We start from the raw sequence: 20,665 nt of genomic DNA on the forward strand, positions 1-20,665 counted from the left end.
CCCATTATTTGGTTAATCCTTTAGAATCACAGAGTTTTTTCACGATACGATGTTTTAGTTGCACAAAATGGATGTTAATTGGTATTTTCACAAAGTGGTTACCCAAGCTCCTTCAAGAACAAGTGACATATGTCCTCTATATATACCCAATAGCTTAGACTCAAATCTTGTATTTGTATTGAAGAATTCATCTAATATGTAGAACCAACCCAATAGCTTAGACTAAAATCTTGTATTTTTATTGAAGAATTCATCTAATATTTCTATGAATATATTGAACTCATGCTCCGCCTCTATAGTACTTTGGCTATACTAGCGTTGGGTTAATCCTTAAAAATCATGAAACTTTTCCATAAAATTGATGTTAATTGGTTACATTTCCCATCTTGGGAGTGGTTTTACATATATACAACAGTAGCAGAGTTCTATGAATATAGAAAATCATCCAAACCCTTGATTTTTTGTCTCTGTAATGTGTGTTTGTGTGAGTTTTATGCAAAGCTCATTGTGCTCGATCGGAGCACAGGAATATGTTCATGGCAAGCAACAAGATGAACGATAAAGAGTATATGATTTTCTCCAAACATGTAGACATTTAATACTGGGAAGAGTAGGTAGCAGTGAGGGCTCATCAGTCCCATATCGTTGGAAAATGAAAAGCAGAGAGTAGAGAGGGAGTATAAGAGACGAGGTCCGTGACCAAAATAAAGCATACCTTTCTCGGCCTTTTGGCTAAGATCAAGTGTAGTATCTGTTCTTATCAGTTTAATATCTGATATGTGAGCCATCGGCTCACACGATATTAATTCAATTTTTTTAAGGGGGAAAGTTCATCAGGGTAGCTTGCTACTCGGGCCTTCACGCGTCGCCTTGGTCTTGCACTTTAGCTTGGGCTTGGCGCACCCCACCAAATCAAGTGTCAAGTTTCCAGTTCCAGCTCGGTTTAGATACTCTCATACACCAGAAAATCTGAACTACAACTTGAGAGGCATTATGAAAGAAGAGGCCAACAAAGCTAGTGTTAAGCTAGGCTTCATATTGTCCGGCATCATATAACAGATCTACCCTTGTTTCATTGCATAAAATTGGAACGATGCAGAAAAGATTAGCATGGCCCTTGCGCAAGGATGACATGCACAAATCGAGAATGGTCCAAATATTTCGGAAACAGCATCTTTACCCCATAAAAGATAGGGTAGGCTACACGTACATCCTACCTTCCCGGACCCCACGTGTGGGACTACACTAGCTATGTGGCTGTTGTTGTACCCTTGTTTCATTGCAATAGGAATTGAATGAACTTCATAAATGGAAGTACTCAAGATAAAAGAGGTTGCAGTAATTCATTTTCAGAAATCATGCTTCAGATATGAAAATTTATACGGCTAGTTCATCTTCAACATCATTGGTTTTTTTGGAAGAGGCTCAAACCATTGCTTAACAATATGGAGGAAAGGGGAATAACTCCTGATACAACACTTACAACGACTGTCTATGTGTTACCAATAGTAAAACTTGTTGCCGGTTCTCCAAACACAATAAAAAGCAAAATACAGTTCAGGCGGATGAAGATATAATTATGAAATTGAAACATGGGGCAAGAAGGCAAGTACATAGATGAACACCCTCTTCCTGTTATTGTGTAATGCACATAACAGAGGGGCAATCCACATCATTAACATAAGCTGCCATCATGGCTACGTGTCCAGTAAGGAACTCTAAGACTGGAGCCAAGAATAATCTCAAAGAATTCGTTAATTCTACTTCTACAACGTCGCACATAGCTGAAAACATACTCCTGATTTTGGTCACCGATGCTGTTGAAAGGCTTGTGTCACTATATATACCCAATAGCTTAGACTCAAATCTTGCATTTGTATTGAAGAATTCATCTAATATGTAGAACCCAATAGCTTAGACTAAAATCTTGTATTTTTATTGAAGAATTCATCTAATGTTTCCATGAATATATTGAACTCATGCTCCGCCTCTATGGTACTTTGGCTATACTAGCGTTGGGTTAATCCTTAAAAATCATGAAGCTTTTCCATAAAATTGATGTTAATTGGTTACATTTGCCATCTTGGGAGTGGTTTTACACATATACAACAGTAGCAGAGTTCTATGAATATAGAAAATCATCAAAACCCTTGATTTTGTCTTTATAATGTGTGTTTGTGTCAGTTTTATGCAAAGCTCATTTTGCTCGATCGAAGCACAGGAATATGTTCATGCCAAGCAACAAGATGAAATCAGATAAAGAGTACATGATTTTCACCAAACATGTAGACATTTAATACTGGGAAGAGTAGGTAGCAGTGAGGGCTCATCAGTCCCATATCGTTGGAAAATGAAAAGCAGAGAGTAGAGAGGGACTATAAGAGACAAGGTCCGTGACCAAAATAAAGCATACCTTTCTCGGCCTTTTGGCTAAGATCAAGTGTAGTATCTGTTCTTATCAGTTTAATATCTGATATGTGAGCCATCGGCTCACACGATATTAACTCAATTTTTTTAAGGGGGAAGGTTCATCAGGGTAGCTTGCTACTCGGGCCTTCACGCGTCGCCCTGGTCTTGCACTTTAGCTTGGGCCTGGCGCACCCCACCAAATCAAGTGTAAAGTTTCCAGTTCCAGTTCGGTTTAGATACTCTCATACACCAGAAAATCTGAACTACAACTTGAGAGGCATTATGAAAGAAGAGGCCAACAAAGCTAGTGTTAAGCTAGGCTTCATATTGTCCGGCATCATATACCAGATCTCCCCTTGTTTCATGGCATAAAATTGGAACGATGCAGAAAAGATTAGCATGGCCCTTGCGCAAGGATGACATGCATAAATCGAGAATGGTCCAAATATTTCGGAAACAGCATCTCTACCCCATAAAGGTAGGGGTAAGGTCTACGTACATCCTACCTTTCCAGACCCACGTGTGGGACTACACTAGCTATGTGGCTGTTGTTGTACCCTTGTTTCATTGCAATAGGAATTGAATGAACTTCATAAATGGAAGCACTCAACACTAAAGAGGTTGCAGTAATTCATTTTCAGAAATCATGCTTCAGATATGGAAATTAATACGGCTAGTTCATCTTCAACATCATTGGTTTTTTTTGGAAGAGGCTCAAACCTTTGCTTAACAATATGGAGGAAAGGGAATAACTCCTGATACAACACTTACAACGTCTCTCTCTGTGTTTTCAATAGTAAAACTTGTTTGCGGTTCTCCAAACACAATAACAAGAAAAATACAGTTCAGGAGGATGAAGATATAATTATGAAATTGAAACATGGGCAAGACGGCAAGTACATAGATGAACACCCTCTTCTTATTATTGTGTAATGCACATAACAGAGGGGCAATCCACATCATTAACATAAGCTGCCGTCATGGCTACATGTCCAGTAAGGAACTCTAAGACTGGAGCCAAGAATAATGTCAAAGAATTCGTTAATTCTACTTCTACAATGTCGCACATACCTGAAAACACATACTCCTGATTTTGGTCACCCATGGTGTTGAAAGGCTCGTGTCACTATATATATATATATATATATCTTCCTTGCCTAAAAGATTGAGATCAAAGACGTGCTTGGTCCTATATTTTGAGCTGATTGAAAAACCCCCAAGGTTATCAAATTATGGGTTGAGAAATTTCTATACCCTAAACATGTCTATAATGCTGGGTACACTGACAACAGGTCTCATACAAGTCGCATCTTGAAACAAGTGACCCTGACAGCAACAAAATTGATAAATGTGCTATGTATCCCCGTTGTTATCTTGAGCATTTTCAAGAATGTTTCCTTCTAGGGGCATCTGGATAGAGTTCTTCACTGGAAAGGCTATAAGCTGTTGTTAGCTATGTTGTTCAGACTCTTAAAAATGTCGGCCGATGCATGTCGGATCCTCCAACATTAGTGCATTACGGGTATGTCATCATTTTTGAAGAGTCCGAGCAACATAGGTTGTTAGTGTTCATCTAAATCCAGCTCTTCCCAGTTACCTTACTCACTCTTTTTTCTTGCATCAGTCGCCGAATCCCAAGAGCATCAGCCCACCTGCCTACTGCTCTGTACACATTTGCTAGCAGAACATAACTCAAATGATAATCCGGATTTAGTTCCATCATTTTCTTTGCAATACGCTCAGCAACAGTAGGATTCGTACTGCTAGTACAAGCACCAAGTAGAGTAGCCCAAAGGGAACCATCGTTTCTGAATTCCGCACCTAGAATCAAGCTTTCAGCTTCTTCTACCTCCCCAACCCGACCTAGAAGATCAACCATGCAACTATAATGCTCGATATGAGCTTTAATACCATACTCATTAATCATCGAGAGAAAATACTTCCGACCTTCATCAACCATACCGCTATGACTACAAGCAAAAAGAACAGCGATAAAACTGATATAATCTGGCTTAACCCCTTCACTAATCATCTCCTTGAATACTGCAATAGCTTCTTCGCCTTTCCCATTCTGAGCGAAACCGGATATCATCGAGTTCCAGGTAACCGAGTTCCTAACCTTCATTTGGCGGAAAATCACACAAGCATAATTATCAAACCCACATTTTGCATAGAGATCAACTAGAGCCGATTCCACGATAACGTCGCTCCAGCCACCTCTCCTCAAATACTGGCAGTGAACTTCCTTCCCTGACTTCAAAGCTGCCAACCCTGCACATAAGGGTAGCAAAATTAGCCCATGAAAACATAACACGCCCAAGTTTGGGTAGGTCAATACAGCCCATCAAAATTTGGGCTGAGATCTTGTCAAAATATTTTCAAAACAACATTTTTTAATTTGATATGTTATTTATAGCCATAACAAAGAAAAAAATCGTTTTTTTAGGTACTAAAAAAATTATAAAAGAACAAACAAGAAATTAACGAGTTGGATTATGACCCGCTTTTCAGCCCAAGTAACCTTTGGACAGGTCAATAACCCGCTCATTTATTAACTCAACCCATTTTAACCCGCTCAAATTCAGCCCAACCGCCCATTTGACACACCTACCTGCACAGGCACGAAGAACGGTCCCAAAACTGTAAAGATCAACCTCCTCCATCATCCTAAAGAGCTCAATAACAGTTTCAAACTCGCCCTTTTGACAGTAGCCACCCATTAACGCACACCACGAAACGGAATTCCTCTTATCCATTCGATCAAAAACACGCCGAGACTCATCAACCACCCCACATTTCGCATACATATCCACTAAACTACTATCCACAACCACGTTCCCACAAAGACCACTCGTCACAATCTTAGCATGAACTTCTCTACCTTGCCTCAACCTACCCGAATTACCCAACGCAGTCAACACACTACCAAACGTAAACAAATCCGGTAACAACCCGTTCTTCCTATGCATCGCGTAAAACAACGTCAACGCCTCCTCGTGCAATTCGTTCCTCGTAAGACCTGAAATAACCGAAGTCCAACAAACAGCATCCCTTTCAGGCAATTCATCGAACAACTTAAGTGCACTACCCGAATCATAATTCTTACCATACATATCGATTAACGCGCTAACGATCACGTTATTCTCGTCGAATCCACGATTAATCACAACACAATGAAATCCACAACCCAATTTTAAGTCTCCAATTTCACAACAAGCTTTAATTACAGCAGATAAAGTAAATCCATTTGGTTCAAACCCAAAATCAATCATTTCCCTATATAAACTCAACGAAATCTCGGGTTTTCTAACACGAACATAACCCGTTATCATCGAAGACCAAGCGACAACATCCTTAAACAACATACTATCGAAAAACCTTCGAGTTTGATTGAAATTTGAATTTGATTTGAAGTAAAGAGCAAGTAAACTGTTGCCGACAAATCTGTCGGTTTCGAGACCGGTTTTGATGCATTGTGTGTGGAATTGAAGACCATGATTGAATGAGTTTGTTTTTGTACATGTTTGTATTAATGTAGCGTATAATATTGGTTTTGAGGTGGTTTTTTGTATTGTGTTGAGGAGATTTATAGCTTGGAAGAGTAAATTTGACTTGCAAAGATGAATAATTTCGGATTCTTTAGATTTCAACAACATTGACACAACTGAAGAATAATCAGTAGTTAACTGTTTTTTGAAAAAAAAAAAAATTAGCGGTACTTCTATGTGCTTTTATTACTTGGTTTTGAAATAGAAAATGAAAAAAATGGTCTCTTATGTTTGGGGGTAGATTCAGAATAGTTTCTAAAGTATGCAGTTAACAGCTTTTGGTGCTTTAAGTTTGTCAAAGTTAACATTTTTGGTCGTCGTCAAATATTTAACGGGCTCGGTTTGTTAGATTTGATGGGAGTTATGAAAAAAGAAATAGGTGGAACTCACATTTAGAGGTACAATTTATGTAGTTTCTACTACTGTTAATTTTTTTTTAGTCTGGTGCAGTTTTTTTTAGGGGTAATTTCTGCTATTTTTAATACTCCCTCAGTCCCATTTTATATGAAGATGTTTGACTTGACACGAAGTTTAAGAACTAAAAAAAGGCATTTGAAACTTGTGGTCTAAAATAAATCATGAAAATTTGTGTGGCTAGAAATTATTTCATTAGGGGTAAAAAGGTAAATTTAAAGTAAAATTGTTACTAAATATAGAAAAATGTCGTTCTTTTCTAGACTGACTAAAAAAGAAACAGTATTATATAATTTGAGACGAAGGGAGTATCTTTTTAGTCTCTAGTGTAATTTTTTTTGTTGTATATTATATGATTAATGGGACTTTCTTGGTATTTATATTTAAATTTCTTTTTTATTGTTTCCGTCAAATCTGATAGACACATTTAGCTGAATATTTGAAGAACGTTGACACTACTGACGAAGAATCAGTAGTTAAACTGCTTTTTTTAAAATTTAGCGCTTCTCCGATGTGCTTTTATTACTTTGTCTTAAAGAGAAAATGACAAAAATGATTTCTTATGTTTGAGGGTAGGTTTCGAATAGTTACTTAAGTATGCACTTCACAGCTTTTCATCCTTTAAAGTTTTTGAAAGTTAACACTTTTAGTGGTCGTAAAATATTTATCGAACTCTGTCAGTTAGATTTGACAGAAATTATGAAAAATGAAAATTAGGGGAAACTCACATTTAAATGTACAATTTATGTAGTTCTGTCATTGTTAATTTATTTCTAGAGTTCGGTGCAGTTTTTGAGGTTTCATTTATGCTATTTTTTATTTTATATCTTTTCGTGTTTAGTATAATTTTTTGTGTTACGTATTTTAGAATTTAACGGAACTTACTTGGTATTTACACTTAATTCCCACGATTTCCATCAAATCTAACAAACACAGTTTAGTAAATATTTCACGAAGACATAGTATTAACTTTTGACAAACTTAAGAGACCAAAATTGTTAAGTCCATACTTAAGAGATTACTTATTTTGAAGTAAAATTTTCACAAACAGCTACCTTTTAGCTCCTTCTAATAACCTATAACTACATGTTCTACATTTACAATTCGTAGCTGGAGGACCTATATTTAGCTAGTAGACGCGTCGACTTAAATATAGGATAAATATAACGAAAATACACACGCTGAAAAAACAGAAAGTGCTATATTTATGGAAACAAAATCTATTCCAATTTAAATTAAAATCAGTTTATAATATTCCCTGATTCACCCAAATATCCTCCCATTCCATATCTGATCTCATATCTCATTCAAACAGCTAACAAATTAAAAAAAAAAAAAATCAAAAAGTACATTCATATTTTTAACCAAAAAAAAAAAGGTTCAAAAACTAGTTCATCAAAAAACTTTGAAAAATAACAATATCAAACCAGTGAACAGAGCTCGTTTTAAACGACGAATATATATTTGAATTCATCTGTTGAAATATCGAATTCAAGTTGAGTTCATAATTGAGGTAACAACGTTTTCACTGCAACTTTTTTATTTTTTTTATTTTTCTGAAATTTTGAAAAATATAGTCAAAATATATGAAAAAATATCTAAAATATAGTCAACAGAAACTAGAATAAGTAATATTGAACATAATAATCAAAATACAATTAAAATATAGCCAAAATATAGTCATAATTGAGTTTATAATTGAGGTAACAACGTTTTCACTGCAGCTTTTTTATTTTTTTTATTTTTCTGAATTTTTTCTAAATATAGTCAAAATATATGAAAAATATATCTGAAATATAGTCAACAGAAACCAGAATAAGTAATATTGAACATAATAATCAAAATACAATTAAAATATAGCCAAAATATATATGAAAAAAAACTATTAAAATATCAATCCAAAACATTAGGAATTGAAAATTCGGGAAGTAACGAAAAAAAAAAAAACGAAAATATAGGTTAAATACACGGTGAAACGTAAAAATCAGTATAGAATCTTACCTTTTTTGGGAATTAGATTTGAATTATGAGTGAAATTAATGAGTAGTTAATTAGAGATAAACATGGAAGTTGAACTATTGTAAAACTGATTTGAAATTGGAGGAAATTAAGGGATATTGGGCATAATGGCGTGTATTTAGGGGGATAGGAGAGATGGACGTTTTTTTTTGCTTAAATTTAGGGGTGTGGGAAGTTATCAGATTAGTGGTAAAAAAGTGATAGTTATAGGAAGTAAATATGTTATATTTTAGCTACTAAATATAATTATTGTAAAGTTTAGTTATGTTTCATAAATAGGTAATAATGTAAGCTATGCCAAGTAAATTTTACTATTTTGAACCCATCATATAAGGGACCAGTTTTGTTTTTTGCTTTGGTCTTGAACTGACCTTCGAGTTTCAAGAATATTGGGACCCAATTTGAAGTAGAGAGCAAGTAAACTGGGTATGGAAGTGAAGGTCGTGATTGAATGGATGTTGTGCTTTTGTATATGTTTATATTAATGTGGCGTATAAGATTTGTTTTGAGGTGATTTTTTTCCTGTGGCGTTGAGAAGCTTTATTACTTTGGGGGGAGTAAACCTGACTTGAAAAGATGGATAATTGTGATTCTTTAGAGGGAAGATTTGTGAGGGAAGTACTAGTGCTATAATGGCGATGGACAAATAATTTCAAGTATGTTGTTGGTTCTCAATTGGGGGTGATTGTTACGTGATAATTGTATCCTTCATTGATTATAAAACCAGAAATAGTAGTGGGTTTATAGGACTGAATGAACTCTTTCACTTAATAAACTCTCTAAATTATGTATAGTAATTTCTTTATTGGTAATCCAAAGTCAAAGTTTCTTTGTCACACCCCAATTTCCGATAGGGTGTGATGGGCACCCGACCCTTACCCAGGGCCGAGCGAACCCTCAGACTAACGTAATACTCGTACTCACATTGGGCCCTTGGCCAAATCATAAATACATAATTTCAAATCAAACACAAACTTGCGAACGTACACAATGCGTAATATCACATATAACAAAACGACGGCTTATAGAGCCGCTCACAACCGACATCCGATGCACATGACTCGTCTCGCAAAGTCTCTAACATGACTCGGATATCATAATATGCACAAACTCCGACTCGGCAAAGCCACTCGAAAAAGTGGAGCTCGCCAATCCCGTGGAACAAATTCTTCGCTAATACCTTTAGCTCACACAGGTGTACCACCAACGCGCGGCATGAAACGCGACCCAGAAGAAAGGGGGTCGGTACGGAATATGTGCGAGTATGTAAAGCGAGAAATACGGAACCATAGGAACAAAATACGTAAGACGTACATAATATGCAAAGTATCAAAATAAGTAGTTAAAGTGCAAATCATGCATAGGCTCTTAGAACGGTGGTCGCCCGCTGTCGTTGGCGCCACGCCACGCATCACACAGAAGATTTCAGATCTCCGTAACCCGACAAATCCCCGTAACACATCATAGCCAACCAACACACCATAACACAGCATCACACCAAACGGAACCCGGCCCTCTGGAGAGGAGCTCGGTGAACCGTAACACAGCATCACACCGGAATTTATCATATTGCGCACGAGCATAACCGGCCCGGGACTCGGTGAAGGAGGTACAACCATGAGCACGAGCGGAGTCGTGAGCATACATATGCATAAAATCGTAATCATAAATCATTAAGTAAGTAAGAAAATTCATATGCAAAAGTCCAAATGAAACGAAACTTACATTTTTCCGAAGGTCGTCCAGAATAGGCATAGAAAGGTCGCGGGCCCCACGGACGGGTGTCGACCCCCGTCCGAGCCCGACTAGGGTAGGTAGGGGAAAGTTATGTCTTATGATCATACATATTATGTTTCGGGGCAATCCGAGCTCGTATGCAAAAGTTACGGACGTTTGAAGTTCGGGACCCTTTTTGTAGTCAAAGTCTTTATAAAACCTTTGAAATTCATTCTTTTGAAAACATGAAAATCTTATTTTGGTCTCGTCAAAAGAGTAAATGTTAAGGGATGAACAAGGTACATACCTAAGCTCGGATTCTAAGAGTGGAATTACCCCAAGGCTCGGGTCATAGCCTAATAGTACTAAGACATGCCAAAGAAAGAAAGGTGAGCTTTACATACCTTGGCCGTCCTTTAAGCTAATCCAATTTGCGCCTCGGCTTCTCAAGATCTACAACACATCCATAGGCATCAAGCATTAGCCATAAGCATTGAAGAATCTCATTCCAAGCCATTACTTTTTCTACGGAAATTTCGACAAAGACCTCCCCTATATATTCACCACCAGAGAATTCAACTCGGTTAATATCAACAACAACCAACCCAATAATCATAATAACGACATTCATAACCAATTCATAACACGTTCTAAACAAGTCGCACCATATTTCAAAACAACCTATGCACACACAATGCACCCGAAACCTTCCAACTTCATTTGGAACGTTCATAATATATTTTCTACTTTCCAAACCCATAACTACACCAACAATTCCATATGCTACAACATTATTTTAGTAAATTCAAGAACTACATTAGGATCACATTACCTTCTCAAATCAGCCCGCACAATTACGACTTCCATTCGGGTCATCAAACCTTCATTTTCACTACAAAATCCGCAACAAACAATCACCAAAACACAACATAAAATTTGGTTCACTATGTTCCACCGAAAACAGCCACAACAATCTTATTCTCAATTTAAGTGATCAAACCTTCATTCTACGTCATAACATTCATAACGACAATAATCAACACTCTAGATAACATTGATTCATCCCTCACATGCCAAACGGCCCTACGGCTACACACACACACACAACACCACATTCAAGGTTTCATGATTTCCCATTCATTCCAACCTACTACAACAACCAACATGCCAATTAGAATTGATTCATCACTCCTAAACATACAATACACATGCACGGCCAACATCCATGGTTCAACTTCAACATCCATATTTCCATGATCTTTATTCATTTCCATACTTCACAACACACACAACTCATCTATAACATATGAAAAACAAGATTGAATCATACCTTTTCTTCATCTTTGCCTCTCGGCTAGGCCTTGATTCTTGCAAACGAATGGTTTCTTGTTCCACCAACTACTCCACGTCGACGAGGACCCTCTAATTAGTAAGAAAACAAGAAGAAAATATTTTTCCATGGCCACCATAAGAGAGGCGTATTCGGCCGGCTCCCGTGCGGCCCGACTCCCTCTCTCTCTTTCTCTTCCATGTTTCTTGAAAATTCTAGGGAAAAATATGACTTGTCTTGTAATTTTCCACACACACATATATATATATATTTGGGAGCACATGGCTGGTCATGTGCCCCCTTATGGCCGGTTTTTCTCCTTCATTTTGTCTTCAATTTTCTAGAATTTTCTTCAAATAAAAAGACAACTAATTCCTTGACTTAGTCAACTTTTACCCACATATGTGTATATCTTGCACCATAAGATGCACACATATTTTTCCATAATGCATTCTTAGTCCCAACTTTTTCCTTAATGCTTCCTTCCAAACAAATCATAAACCATTTGTCGTAAAACTACGTCGAGAGATAACCTCGTCCATAATTCTTCGCAACCAACTTAAAAATATTCCGACGTGCGAAATGCGAGGTATAACAGTTTCTTTGTGAGTTTTTTTCTCTCAATTCTCTTTTGTCCTTTATGAAATGCAAAATTTCCCTCATTGGTCATGGAAAGTTTTGCTTTCCACTTTATAATGAGAAGTCCTTTATTGGATTAGTAAATGGATTAGAACAAAAGAGTGGCTTAACGCACATGAGAATTGGGCTTCGTAGACAAAACGAGTCAATTCTCCCCCCTCCCCACCCCCCGGTGCGCCCGGGATGTACATGAGGCCTAATTCAAAGCTGGTTTTACAACATATTATTTTTGCTATTTTGAGCTTACCCAAAGTTGTCCAAATATGCTTACCAGATTGGGTCATTTGCATGATTTCCCTTCAAAGGCACTGGTCTTTAATTTTTTCCCCTCAAATTGTTGGTCTTTAATTTTGTCCTTCGCCTAATACCCTAAAGTTCTGGGTTCGAATCCCGCTCAATAAAAAATAAAAATAAAAAATCACAAGGCAGTGGTTTGTAGCAAAATTAGGCCTATTCGGATAAAAGTTAGGCCTTGGCCTTAAGGCAAACATTTGCCCAAACTCCGCCTTATAAGGTGTAGTTTGAATCCAAAACTCTGCCTTACGATTTTTTTTTTTTTTTAATTTTTGGCTGTGCCGGGGTTCGAACCCTGAACCCATGGAATTTTAGGCGAAGGGCAAAAATTAAAGACCAACAATTTGAGGAGCAATAATTAAAGAGTAGTGCCTTTGAAGAGCATTCTGCGCAAAAAAAAATGTACCAGATTATTATCTAAATTCATTCCTTATAATTAATGGACAGTCTAAGCCCATTATTCCCGTCATTATATCCCTAATTTATTGGCTGACACTATTTTCCCCATTACTCAAAATTAATTGACTGATATTATTTCCTTATTCAATTCGATTGAACGTGTAGCCATTTTTTATCTTGGTTTTTACTATCCAAACGTTGCCATCCACCTATAAGTATCTGTTGAGATTTCTTTTGTGAAATCATCCAAAAATAATCTCTTCTTCTCGGAATACTTTACGGGAATATTTTTTGTGCAATCTCCAAACTTTCAACAACGAGTGCACGTGTTTGGAAGTGACTGTGGAACCTTAGGGAGAGACCGACTACAACGATTTGCATCCCTATCGGGCATTGCTTTCAAGGCAGTGGTTTGCCACAATACGATTTTGTGATAATTTATTCTTGTTTTAACTTTCTGGTTTGAATCAATATTGTACTATTTTTTTACTAACATAAACTAGTCTTTTGAGTTGGACGTTCAATTTGTGACATTATATCTCAAATGCCATAGTTTACTATTCATAAGCTATGTGTACTCTTGTGGTTGAACTTGTGAACTTCACTTTAAAAAAGCTAGTGAAAATTGAAGACTTGTGAATAGAAACTAGCATTTTATTCGAAATACCCATTAAAATCAATGTTTTAATATTTCGCATAGAGTTCAAATTCCAAAGTTTAATATTGCAAATACTTACGATTAAGCTAATATTTTTGTTCTCGCAATCTATGGAAACACTTATAGGAAGGGCCATTTCGACTTCAAGCACATCAACAGTACCTTAAGTAGGGCATTAAGGTATCCCTCCTTTCTAATTAAACATCCAAATCATCCCTTAGTCCATTTATTAGTGCAATTAAAGTCAAGCTTGTCGAAGTAAGTGAACATAGTTGAACTTGAACATAATATATTCCAGAAAAAAATAAAAAAATTGCAAACTCGAAATTTTTGAACAGCGAAAGTGCAGGCTCTCATTTAAAACATTGAACTACCTCTGCATTTAAAGATTTGCGTTCAGTGGCGGAGACACCCTTGTACAACGGGTGTTATTCCATACAGATTTCGTCAAAAGCATTCACTAAATATATATAGGTAAACAAAATCCTTCTTAGAAAAAATATACATATATAATAGACCAACGTTACGTTGCATGAATATAATGCAAAATAAAGATAACTTTCGAACATATGAAGTAAAGCCTTATATACTCTACAACCTCATACCAAAAGCCACATACAATTCGAGCTATGATAATAAGCCGACATTACTTGCACAAAATCTTGGGTATGTCACTGTTTGCAATCTAACAGATTGTATTGCTTGATCTCTCTAACTACACATTTATTGTACATATTAATGTAAGGATTAAAATATATGTACAACATGAGACAATCCTGTCACGATCTAATTCATGAATCGTGATGGTACCTACACTGTCCCCCAGGTAGGCGAATCATTCCCAAATCATTTTAATCATTTATAAGAATTATGCGGAAATAGATATAATTTAGCTAACAGATTCGAATCATATAGATAATAAATGCGGAAGTAATAACAACCCCAAAATCTGGTCTGGACTAGTACAAGAGTCACTATTTCGAAATACAAGTTTGATATGAAGTAAAAATCTCAAGTATAACAATATTGTCTGAAGAATACAAAATATACAGTTATATACAAAGGAAGAGTCTCCGGGTTGCGGATCTAGCCAAAGCTCACCCTGGGATCTCTGTCAAGTAGACTCGGATCACTCTCGACGACAGGAGCTGGAACTAGTAACGAACTCTGCACTCAAAAGAAGAGTACAACAAGAGTAGCATCAGTACAAACAACACGTACTGAGTAAGCATCATAGGCCGACTAAGATTAGTTCATGCATATAACCATAAAATCAACAAGATAAGCAGGTAAGCACATAATACTCAAACCAAGTCACGAATATCCCATGTAGAATCACCACCTAAGATTAAGCTTCTAAACCACAAGTACGTCTTATCATAATATCTCGATCGATAATCACAACCCAAGTTCGACCTAGGCGAGTCACTGCCCGACGATCTAACCCAGTCCATAATCCGATCCATGCTACCATAATAATACGAATCGACCATACCAAATCAGAAATAAAGAGTCATATGATGATGCATGATAATATGTAATGATGTGCAATGCAATGCACTGGCCAAATACCTCAAACTTGTACACACATGCTAAAGGCTATTTTCGCACAACAGTCATGACCCATGGGGAACCTGCGAAGTCCATGTATCCCTCGTTCCGAAACAGACCTCGAATTACGAGTTCACAAACAGGTCGCACCCTCACCCCCTGTCAAATGTGCCTTTAGTATATATCAAGATAGGCCACATCCTCACCCCCTGTCAGATGTGCCTTTTAAACATATAATGTATGCAAGATGAGTATTCAAGATATGGTTCAAGTCTAGAACCCCAAATTAAACATCAACTCAACAGTAGCATGATAAATCATTGAAATCAAATGCCAATGAAAATGCAAGTCACAATGCCATAAGCTATATGAGGACTTAGCTAAATCAGCCCAACCATGGAATAAATCATATAGCCCATCTCGATCGTCATAAAGAGTCTTTGACACCCTTTACTTCCAAATATAGCACATTCACCTCACAACTAAGTCTTGTGTCACCAAGTGCTCCACTTTCTTATGTATTATCATCAGTACCAAGTCATAATTCGATATCAACATACATGTGAAATGAGAATGTATGCCATGCATGATGTCATCATAATTGTACAACACGATTCAGGCCAAATCTCATTATCCTTCCTTTCTCTGATGATAAATGACATAACGAGAGAAAATGAGTGCAACACGTATCATAACAAATTAAGTAACAAGCCTAATCACAATAACAGGGCAACAAGCCACAATCAACAACACTAGTATATATTAACTCCTTCCTCCTCATATCACAACAAATACACCTCCTTTTCAATACATAAAGTAATGGCGACAAACTTACATAATCAGAAATCATACCAACCTAGGCAATATCCAACTAGACATTTTGTCCGAAGACCTATTCATGCTTTCTCCCGTCAATTCTACACAATATATATATATATATATTTCACTAACCAAAGTCTAACTAAAGTAAGTCGTAACCTACCTTGAATATAGAACAGGAGCCACAGACTACTCCACACGAACCTTCTGTTTCCGAAATGCCTCAGAAACGATGGTAGTCTGGTAAATAACGATAGACCATAATGCTAAGTAAGCCACAAACCATCTAATCAAACAAAACAACAATTGGGGAAAAAGACCCAATTACTTCTACCCTTTTCAATTGGGTGAACCATCACTTAATTATGAATTTGTCATAATCTCAATCCCAACAATCATACTATTCCAATTCGCGATTTTTTTAAATCAATTTAACCCTTTTCAAACAGTTCTCATTTTTATTAGAACCCTAAGTCTCAATATGCAATTTCCACCATAGTTATTCAAATTCTCTTCCTAGAAAGTGATAACCTATACGCCTAGATGATTAATCCACAAAAAAGATCAACAACCCATCAATTATTTAAGGGTTTACTAATTCTAGGGTTCTAGTCTTTTCCCTTCACCATTAGAGAACGTTAAACTATTCATGAAACTTAAAGATGATAAAGAAACGAACGATAAAAGGGTTAAGGCTTACCTTCAAAGAGGAGTTTCACCCTAGCCTTAGAAAATCGCCTCTCACTTTCTTGGAAACTGTTTTTGATATTATGTGAGGAATGGCTTCGAAATTTGCAATATAAAAGTCAGTTTCTGCCTCCCCTCGACAACTGCAGTGATCAAAGTTTCTCTGTAGCGGTCTCGTTATAGCGTAACTTCCCCCACTACGGCGGACCTACCAGGTACAACAATAGTTGTCCGCGCTAAAATGACCATAACTTCCTCATACAAAGGCGAAATGCGATGATTCTTTTTGCTATAGCTTCGTAATTACGATACAGATCTAATGGTTCAATAGAATCACAAAACAAAGATCGTTTGGTCAATATGGTGCCCTTTATCGCCAAAGAACTACGGCGAAAACATCGAATACGAGCGCGATACAACCCAAATCCATTTGAAGCTCTTCGGAATCTCACCAAAACTTGTGGACAAGTCCAAAATCATCATACGAACTTGTTAGAACTTTCAAAATATAGACACGGGTCATCTTAATCCGATTTTGACCGTGGTCAACTCTACCTTTTTAACTTAACTAGTTCATCCACCAATGACTCAAATCACACTCAAACCTTTCGGGAACTAAACCAATGACTTCACTAAGTCATAAATCACGTTCCGGACCTAATGGAACTGTCAAAATTCGATTACGGCCATTTTTACCCAAAAGTCAATTATTGGTCAAAGGTTTTTCAATTTAAGACTTTAGATTCCACAAATCCTACTGGAACTCGCCCGATGACCTCGGGAATCGTGTCGCCCATCCCCGCGGGTCAAAATCATACTAACGGGACTAGGGGAAGGGTCAACAAGGGTAAATGGGTCAAAAACACTATAACAACCAAACAAGTCGTTACATCCATTATAACATGACGGAAGTAATTACTTCTATAGGTATTGTCACAAAAACAAAAGGTGTAAATAAAATAAATTCTTACAAGGAATATTGCCAAAAGGGTCTTTTTTCCTCTTGTTTTAATCTTAATATTTTCTACAATCGGCTAGTAATTAATGGTGACCAAAGTGGAAAAGTAAGGACAACAATAAGCAGAATGATCAGGAGAACAGAAATGCAAGCACATTTTCTTGAGCTTTTTTGCAACTCTCTAGCTTCTGTGAGTTGATCTGTTCCTCTTCTAACAAATGAACTTGCATGTGCCACATGACTCTCTATATCATTCAGTTGCTGTCCTTGTGCTTCCACTAGTGCAGCCATGTCTAGGAAAATTTGGTGTAGCTCAATCAAATTCTTCTCTATTTCTTTCACAGCATCGTGTCTTTCTTGAATTTCTGAGATTGTGTCCATAATTTGTCCCCTTCCTTGTTCTTGAATCGCCTTCTGGAGAAACGACTCGCTTTCTCCACTTGATATCAAATTATCAATAAGTTCATCGTCTGCGTTCTCTCCTGTCACAGTGAAGTACCTGTTGAAGACATAATTACATAAACAATAGATCCGACTGATAAACGGATGTTAATTTGGTTTCAATATCTATGAACAAGAGAGAGATTCCTAAAGATCCAATAGAGAAAATAGATGAATAGATCGGTAGGGTGAAGCCAACTGAAGGAAAGAGGTCGTGTTAGCTCTCTTGTTTCACTAAAGTAAAATTGCACCTGAACACATCCGTTTTCTTGCTCGTGAGCCCCACCCCATTTTCTTATTCTTTTAACAACCTTACTAATAGAACGCTTAAGCATGTGAAAATAACCTTTGACGAGTTTGCTCTCTTTAATAGTTTAAACGTTTAGATGATGAAATGATTACATAAATGAAAAATACCTTCTTGCCACCGTCTCCTTGTATTCTGAATTCATTCTCGCTCTCAATGCTTGGAAATCACCCATGAGAACTTTCAGTTTCTTCCCTAAACCGCTAACTACAGAAGTCCTCGTTCGATCAGCAGAGGATCCTGGACCACAGCCTGGGGTCTTCCTATTTGCTGCATTGGATCTTTCTAGGGCTTCGAGTTTTCCTTTGATGATCTTGACACGTTTCAAGACAAGTGTCACATCAGAGTCCATTCGAGCCCGAATTTCCTTCACTTTTTTAGCACTATGCACAGTTTTGCTCTCTTCATTTGATTCTTGCAATCGTTTATACAACTTCTCAACCTCATTCATATCCTCTTTCACATTCTCTACATCCTCAAAGAACTTAGCAAGGTCAATGCTTTCATTCTGGGATGGACCGGTGCCTCCGGCACCGGCTTCCAGATCATCCATCTGGACCTGTTGTTTCAGGTCCTGATACTTTTTAAGCGAAGGAGAGAACAAGTCATTCATTTTTTTGAATTTTTTGTTATTGTTTTCTAGATTTTGATGAATTCTAAGATAAAAAAGGTCTTCGCCTCACCTTCAATAATCTCTTTTTCTCTATTTCTTCTCGTAGTAGGTTGAATTACTCTTTGTTTTTTCTCTCTCTTGTTTATGCCTTCTCTCTTCAATCCTTGTAATATTTGCAATTAGAATGACAGGCTTATGGCCATGTCCTAGATGAATCGGAGGAGGAGGAGGAAGAGAAGGCAACAAGAGAAATGCCTTCATTAAGAGACAATAACAAACCAAACTCATTGTTTGGTGAAGATTTGAAAGTAATATTATTAGAGGTGAACCAGTCACTTGTTAGTATTAATTAAAATTCCACAAAAACAAACTTGAGGACAGTCGATAAAATAGGAAGATTTTTTTTCGCCACTTGGTATCTCACCTCTGCCTCATATAACAACTTGCCTTTGACTTGGTCTATTACTTGACTAAATAGGAAATTAAAATTTCTCCTTTCTACTTGAAGACATGTTTGATAAAGTCACAAAAGCAAAAGATATTGATGGACTTCCATTTGTACGTACATTTTTGTGTATAAACAATAACTACGTCTCAGTCTCAAATAAGTTGGGGTCGGCTATATGAATCCTCATTGTTCTATTTAACCTCAACTCCACATGTGTGAGCTTGCTCACGTAGCCGGTCCTGGCCAAAATAAAGAAGGAGGTTTGTGGTTTGGCAGCCAACATAATTCATGATGAATCTTCCTCGTAAATATTTTCTTATATTTTTAGAAATAATTTAACATTAAATTTCTTATCTTGCCCTTACTACTTGTTTGAATGGTTATTACATACTCCCTCTGTCCCAATTTATATGATACACTTTCCTTTTTCTTCAGTCGATCCCAAAAAAAATGATACATTTTTATATTTAGAAATAGTTTTACTTAAAACTTCCTCCTTTATCTTTAATTAAATGATTATGACCACACAGATAACTATGGCTTTTTTTAGATCGCAAGTTTTACAAGCCTTTCTTTCTATCTTAAACTCCGTGCCCAGTCAAACTATATCACATAAATTGGGACGGAAGGAGTATATCGTTTCATAATGTATCGTAAACTATATCACATAAATTGGACGGAAGGAGGATATCGTTTCGTAATGTATCGTAATAGTATTGTATTGTTTTTATGCTATAATGATCAGACAAATAGTATCATTTATCGTTGCATTTCATAATGCCACGCACCGACAATAGAATAGCGTATGATATTACGAAAACAAGCAGGGCACAGGACATAGCTATAGAGAATGATTGTGTAAAGGATAAAATATGATAATTAAATAATAAGTAAGGGCAAGATGAGAAACAAATAAGGTAACAATTATTATGGAAAATTTTCACTATTTATGGAGAAATAAAATAAGTATCACCAAGCTACATACAGCCAAACCTCTCTATAACATTCACTCGCTATAATAGCATTTAATTATAATAGCTAAATTTTCTTTAGAACCAACTTTTATGTAATTTTTACTTTTCTATAACAACTTTTTATACTTATAACGACATCCATTAATATAACAAAAGTTCATAATGTTCCATGCATAGAAATAAGTGTACAACCATATTGCAAGGCCCATTGCCAGAGGACTTTTGAAGCAGTGTGTGTGCAGAAAGTTAAGGGCGAGGTGACATTTTTGTGTGTGCTTCTTCAAGACTAACGGAACATGTGATGACTAACCAAAGCTTCGTAAAAACCTAGCTATTTCGTTGTACTTAATTTAATTCTTTTTGTACTTCTAATATGTGGTTGACTATGCTAATTGCAAAGAAAGAGAATTTCTCTACCAAATGATATGTGGTATAGCATGA

General features: G+C 36.6%; 2 protein-coding genes and 4 non-coding genes across 6 annotated transcripts; 4 read left to right on the top strand and 2 right to left on the bottom strand.

The window, feature by feature from the left end:
- Positions 1 to 711: 711 nt before the first annotated feature.
- LOC132054958 (U2 spliceosomal RNA) lies at positions 712 to 908 on the top strand. The gene has a single exon (XR_009414432.1). It is a non-coding gene; the product is annotated as a U2 spliceosomal RNA (small nuclear RNA).
- Positions 909 to 1,058: 150 nt separating this feature from the next.
- LOC132054982 (U6 spliceosomal RNA) lies at positions 1,059 to 1,163 on the top strand. Its single transcript, XR_009414453.1, has one exon. It is a non-coding gene; the product is annotated as a U6 spliceosomal RNA (small nuclear RNA).
- A 1,246-nt stretch (positions 1,164 to 2,409) lies between these two features.
- LOC132054956 (U2 spliceosomal RNA) lies at positions 2,410 to 2,606 on the top strand. The gene has a single exon (XR_009414430.1). It is a non-coding gene; the product is annotated as a U2 spliceosomal RNA (small nuclear RNA).
- A 150-nt stretch (positions 2,607 to 2,756) lies between these two features.
- Positions 2,757 to 2,861, top strand: LOC132054981 (U6 spliceosomal RNA). Its single transcript, XR_009414452.1, has one exon. It is a non-coding gene; the product is annotated as a U6 spliceosomal RNA (small nuclear RNA).
- Positions 2,862 to 3,259: 398 nt separating this feature from the next.
- Positions 3,260 to 6,299, bottom strand: LOC132053389 (pentatricopeptide repeat-containing protein At1g03540). Its single transcript, XM_059445395.1, has 2 exons — positions 5,021 to 6,299; positions 3,260 to 4,680 (listed from the first exon to the last, which is right to left on the bottom strand). The coding sequence occupies exons 1-2, from the start codon at positions 6,063 to 6,065 to the stop codon at positions 3,983 to 3,985; spliced, it is 1,743 nt and encodes a 580-aa protein (XP_059301378.1). The 5' UTR covers positions 6,066 to 6,299; the 3' UTR covers positions 3,260 to 3,982.
- Positions 6,300 to 17,434: 11,135 nt separating this feature from the next.
- LOC132054804 (syntaxin-124-like) lies at positions 17,435 to 19,085 on the bottom strand. The gene is made up of 2 exons (XM_059446778.1): positions 18,300 to 19,085; positions 17,435 to 17,940 (listed from the first exon to the last, which is right to left on the bottom strand). Exons 1-2 carry the CDS (start codon positions 18,800 to 18,802, stop codon positions 17,508 to 17,510), a joined length of 936 nt encoding a protein of 311 aa, XP_059302761.1. The 5' UTR covers positions 18,803 to 19,085; the 3' UTR covers positions 17,435 to 17,507.
- Between the last annotated feature and the right edge of the window lie 1,580 nt (positions 19,086 to 20,665).

This window comes from Lycium ferocissimum, chromosome 4 (genome assembly GCF_029784015.1).
Source record: "Lycium ferocissimum isolate CSIRO_LF1 chromosome 4, AGI_CSIRO_Lferr_CH_V1, whole genome shotgun sequence".
Taxonomy (NCBI): Eukaryota; Viridiplantae; Streptophyta; class Magnoliopsida; order Solanales; family Solanaceae; genus Lycium; species Lycium ferocissimum.